Source organism: Gasterosteus aculeatus, chromosome 6, assembly GCF_964276395.1.
Source record: "Gasterosteus aculeatus chromosome 6, fGasAcu3.hap1.1, whole genome shotgun sequence".
NCBI classification, from domain to species: domain Eukaryota; kingdom Metazoa; phylum Chordata; class Actinopteri; order Perciformes; family Gasterosteidae; genus Gasterosteus; species Gasterosteus aculeatus.
In genome coordinates this window covers 11,344,234-11,350,233 of record NC_135693.1, presented here as the reverse complement: position 1 = coordinate 11,350,233, position 6,000 = coordinate 11,344,234, and the positions used below count along the sequence as shown (strand labels likewise).

The window sequence follows — 6,000 nt, the reverse complement described above, 5'->3', positions numbered from 1 at the left end:
CGCACAAGACTTGGCTATTAAATTCAACAGGTCAAACAAACTAAAACAACCAGTTACACAACGATGTGGAATAGAGGATTGAAGCTGGCCTGTCGGAGCTCGGCTATGAAAGCGGACGGATCACACGTGAGGATGAAATAACATCTTTTACAGTTTCACACGGCAACAAATGGTCGGGCCAACTAATCACGTTGTGCCATCACCAGTATTTTGAAGCAAATGGTACGTATAGCATGTGTGTACCAAGTGTATAAATCACATGCCCTTATATGGTCTGCACTTTAGCTACAATCCTTTTAGTGAGCACATGATTCTGCAGATGGCGGAGACGCTGTATTACTCAGTTCCTCCGTTAAAGGGAAAATTCATTAGCTCAAGTAGGCACACGGGAGTAGGCACACAAAACAACAAACTACTTTGCCATATTTCATAAAGAATGGTCTAAAGATAGTGTGTGTATGTATGTTTGTTTGTGTGTTTGTGTTGAGAGATGAAGCATATATTGACCATAGCTTTCCAAGGGGACATTTTTGAGTTTATGACAGAGCTGTTGGCTCAGCTTGGCTTCTGGGTGCAGTCCAGACGCTGCATCAGAGACTCGGACTCATCTCATTTCTAATCTACACAGTGTGTTTAAATGGTAACACACTATAGGCCCCATGCCTTCCCTTTAGATGGTGACTTGAAATGAGGTTAGAAGAGCACATTCTTTCAAATGAAAAGAAAACCAAGTACCCTGTCAGGGTGCAGCTTTTACCAAATGCCCAAAGCACATAAGGCCCAAAGAGCAGTCAAACTAAGAAAAACACAGGAGATAAGAGTCCCGTCTTCTCTATTGTCACTGAAAAATGATAAGAGAGTATGAACAAGATAAAGTAGATTGACCCGCGCATCGTCCCCCCTAAATCCATCCAGATAAAACAGTCCAAACAAGGCCTCGGTACATGGTGACAGATGCTGGGGGGGGGCTGCCATTGGGGGAGAACAACCTTTTCAGTCAACTCTTAATTTACAGGCAGAGTTAACCACAAAAAAAAGGCTAATGGGAGTACAGAGAGTGAGACGAGTTTCTCTACACAGCACTCAGACCCACTCCGTCCATAGTGTTATCGATTAATGGGTAAAAGCACACACCCTGGGGCAAAGGGAGGCCTCGCAGTCAGCTAAAGTTACTCTGTGTGTGTGTGTCTGTGTGTGTGTATCAAACAGAGAGAGAGAAAAAGAAAGACAAGGAGAGAAAAAGACAAACAAAAAGAGGGCACAGGTAACACAAACCCTCAGACCTGCAGACTTAATGGGCCCCGCAGTGGGCTGCACACTTTGTTACACCAATCCCACCTATACAGTCTGCGGAAATGATTTGACTGGACCGCTATCGTCCCGCTAACAAACCATTAAATCCAAGAGACAGACCATTACCTTCCCCTCCAACCGGCTCGAACATCCCAAACTGCTCCAGAACTTTGATGAAGAGACACATGACCACCAGCACGGCGATCACCTCCAAGCCGTCCAGACTCAACATCCTGGGGGCGCGCGGCACGTCATCGCACAGCACCGTGTCACCGGGCCGGGTCGGGCTAGCCGGCGACCACCTGTCCAACTGTACCCGACCTCAACACCTCTTCCACCATTGTAATTCAGGAATAGAAGACTGGCGATAACATCAAGTCAGTATTGGAAACAAGAAATGAAGCAAGCTGCCAAGCTCCCAAAAAAATCTGGCTCCAGGCGACCCCTCTTAATCCCCGTAGGAGGCCACACTCCTGGAGCCACAGGCAGCAACGCAGAGCGCCAGACTGCCACAACACCTGTGCTGGAATTAACGGCTTCTTCTTCTTCTTCTTTCAGGCCCCTGTTGAGTAATGGAAACTTGGGATGTGCTGCGCCTGCTAGTCCTTTGGCAGTGGTTGTCAGGAAGTGAGTGTTGTGAGGGAGAAAGGGGGAGAGGCGGCAGATAGGAGAGTTGGAGATGACATAGAAAATGAGAGAGAGAGAGAGAGAGAGACACTCACACACACACACACACACATTGTATAACAGATTGTTTGGTTGGGTGAGAGAGTGGAGGTATATCCTCCTTCTCCAGGGACATTACCTTCATCGATTTGCCTTATTTGATTTCTTGGTAACTGGAAGAGAGTGCTAAAAGCCAGATTTGAGTAATGGGGAGAAACTATGTTTACATCTGAAGTAAAGTACCATATCAAATGTGTGCTTTCACCGTAGGGATATTGCCGCATCTGTTTTGGAGCCTGTGTGGCTGCTGGTCGATGAAATGTCTCTTCGACCTTTTGAATGTGTCGCTATCGGAGCTCAACGGGCAAAAGATGTTTGGCTTCGTCACAGCGAACACAAACATTAAAGATGACATAAATAGAAGCTAAACAACAACAGTATCCTCCTGTTACTCTGCCGAGAGAAAAATAAAACGATGTGAGATAAACAAGAGCGGAAAAGCTTTAATTATGTTCACAAGCAGTTACTTTAATATGAACAAATCCCCTTTTCACTAATTGATGCTGTGGGAAATTATAGTCAACTTTTTAGCTGAAATGTTTCCTGTTCAACAAGCATCATAAAATTGCCTTTCTGTAGTGTTGTATTTGTGTCTAGTGAGAGGTGTTATATATGTATTAACCAACTAACTGACTCAGAGCAAATCACAATCACTAAAAAAACAAACATAAAAAGGTTATTTTAAACTGCTGGATGAGAACAAATAAACTGAAAGGATCAAGATATAGTTCTTGGGGTGATTTTGGGACATAACACAGAAATGAGTAAGTAGTGAATTGTCAATAAAGGAACCCTTCTGCACACGCATGTCCTCTTAGCAGCTACCAACCATTGGGGGACGGCAGTTGAGACAGTGAACCTGACTGTGATGTTCACCTTTTGTCCTACTGTGTTCTTCCTTAAGGATTTTTGTGATAGAGAAAAAAGCTGTGATAAAGACAGGGAGGTTTTTAACAAATATGACTGCATCCCCTCGTGCCAACTGGGCTATACAGCAGCCGGCCTCATTACGGAGAACTACGTCACACAAACAGCCACGTGGGTCAATGTGTTCTCACATGCATTGTGAAAGGCGACAGGAAACCTAATCATATGTCACTCTACTTAAATATGGCGTGCATGCAAACAAACACGTCATCGTAGACCCGCGCACCTCCCTCTGTGTACCGCCGTATTCTAGCTGAGCTCCCATTGCATATTAAACCACACACACTCAAACGAGACACAGAGTGGGGGGGGGGTGAGCGGGGGGGGGGGGGGGGGGGATTATGAGCTTCTTACAAAAAAATTTCTCTGCCTCCTTGTTTATTATTGTTGTCATTTGAGGGGAGAAACGGGGAGGCGGAGGCAAAGAAAAGGCGAAGCGGATCTTTTGCATGAGACACGGTGGAAGCGGAGAGTAATGGGAAGTAAGATAAGATGGACAGAAACAAAACCGGAAGCAACAAAGAAAGGACAAACCGAAAAGACTGAGTAACTAAGGTCAGGTCCCTCTGTGTGGCAATTTGCAAAGAATAGAAGGAAGAGGCATCTATTCTTCATTACCCTGCAGCACCTCTCCCCTCCTGGAAGATTTTTCTGCTTATTCTGGCTGTCATGAAAGAAAATTGGACCTGCAGATGCGTCTTCAACACTTATATTTTTCTCCTCCCAACACTTTATTCTCGATTTTTCCTCAAATCTACACATTCAGTATTAACCACGGTTTAAAAAAAAACTACCAGTGCAACAGATCTGCTTACTGTAGTGCTCAGAGAATTAAAAAAAAAAGGCAAAGAAAATGAGCACCAATAGAATAATATAAACAAAAGAAAAATCTAATTAAAAAAATTAATTATTTTTATTATAGAGTTAGTATAAATAAATTACTGCTTTGGTACTTGCTTGAATTCTTAAGACACAAAAAAAGGTATTTTCTGCACGACTTCAGTTAATGAGAGATTTCCTTTCTTCATCTTAACAGACAGTGGAGCTGCACTCAAATAAAACTCAAATTCAGGTTTTGGCATCTTGCCAGTATAAGAGCATTTTATTTTGAAATATTACGGGAAGTTTTTCATGTGAAGGGGTTTGTCAAAAGAAAGTATTAATAACAGCAGGGAGGAGCCTGCTTTCTCAATGCGTTTAAGATGAGTAATGCCTGCGTGGCCTTATGAGACCACTCAGAATAATGACGTTCTTCAAGGTGAAAAGACACAAACATGTGTTCCATCCTTTGTCTCCAAAAGGACTTTTATTATCAGTCAGCTTCAGCTAAAAGAAAAACATACATTTTCTAACTTCCTGTCAGAAGACGGTCAATTGTTAGTCGCTAAACAATGGGGAGTGTTGTTCACATTTGTGCTGGTGGGTTCATAGGTTTTATGACTGAAGAGGCTTTTTTCACTCATACATTAGTATTTTACACTGGTTGTACTGTAGCCAAACCTAAGGCTTCAGGGGTATGTTATGAAATCTGAGATAAACAGAAAGGGACTTGAAGCAAAAGGGAGATTTATGACAGAATGCAGCGCTGCAGCATTCTTCTGTTGTAGTACAAAGAAATACATTTTTCCACAGCAAAGACGGTCAAAACATATTGACAATAAATCTGCTACGGCTGTGGCATGCTGCATCGATCCTTGCATGCTAAATGATCTAATCCACATAATGTGCTACTTGGAGAACATGACTATTGATCTCTGACTCAATAAAACTTGAAAAGAAAGAGAGGGAACTCAAAAAGCAACAACGTCACATGAGGGCTGAAACGAGTATACAGACTTACAAGACTGATGCCCCTGCCGGACATTAGTTTCCAGGCCACACTGTGAGCTGAGCCGCAAAGACAATCAATACAGGTATAATACAAAGAGGGAAGAGACGGGTCAACGTTTTTAATCCTTGGTCAGCTAGTCTGGGACATCTAGTGGGCACTTGGGGCAAATATTAATAATAAACTATTGAAATAGGGCAAACATTCATCGTAGTTTTCCACACACGCATGCTCACACAGGCTTGTTTATTTTAAACGAGAAGATCAAACTTGATCCCAATACCTTCTGTCAATCCGGCAAACACTACAGGAGTCTGAAATCCAGAGCAAAGAGACTAACAAGCAATTTCTTCCTGATGATGAACATTTGGGAACTGACGGGTCAAAAGATGCATTTAGCATTAAGCTCAAAGCTTTTCATTGCTGTGCGACTTACCTTCCCTCAGAAAGAGCCAATACGTCAGTGGGAGCATTGAAATGATGATGAGTGCACAAAGGCGTCCTTAGTGTCACTCAGGATGCCCGCAGAGAAAACAATCCACACAGGAGTGATAACGATCACCGCTCAGCAGGTGTGTTATGAGAATGCTGCACTCAGAGATAATCAGAGTCTCACAGTGGGTCAAATCACGCAATCGCTTCCATCTTACTTAAGCACCATTTTGAGGTAATTGAAGTTTACTTGAGCATTTATATTTTCCACTACTTTATAATTCTACTGTACCACAATATTTGCTGGGAAATTAATCCTGAAATCTTTACTACAAACTAACCATTGAACTGATGTGAATGAGGTCTTTTATGTCTTTCATTTATGTGTAACGTATGTCTAACTGGGGTTAATAGTTGCTGTTGTGCCTCATGAGGAGACACGTAATAGATGATGAGCCGTGACATGCGTGGCCCCGAGCAGCATACAAGAATATATGCCGCTACAGCGAAAAGGCAACACGGCTGTAGAGATATACAGATAACAATGTATTAAATATCTCCGCAAGCCCACATGCAAGTACAAAAACAACAAAGTTAAAAACAAAATGTATTATTCATACCTCAAACTGAATGCAACGTGCCAAGGAACAGGTGGTGGATTGCAAAGAAATGTACTGGGAGAAATGAAAAATAATGGAAAAGAAGGAATAAAAGGACCAGCAGACAGTTACAGAGGAATTAGAAATGAAAAAAGAGTTGATTTTGGATAGTGAAAATAATATAATGGAAAGGAA

The 6,000-nt window shown here is 42.5% G+C and overlaps 1 protein-coding gene across 4 annotated transcripts in view; it reads right to left on the bottom strand.

Moving 5' to 3' along the window:
• The window catches only part of LOC120820195 (A-type potassium channel modulatory protein KCNIP2), a 56,341-nt gene that overhangs the window by 9,909 nt on the left and 40,432 nt on the right, over positions 1-6,000 (bottom strand). Inside the window, exon 1 of one of the 4 annotated variants that reach the window (XM_078105002.1) lies at positions 1,420-1,931. The exons of the other annotated variants lie outside the window; for them this stretch is intronic. Within the exon in view, the coding sequence (XP_077961128.1) occupies positions 1,420-1,525 (106 nt within the window). The 5' untranslated portion in view covers positions 1,526-1,931. Of the gene's footprint in view, positions 1-1,419; positions 1,932-6,000 lie in introns of those variants that run through there. 4 annotated transcript variants of the gene reach the window in all.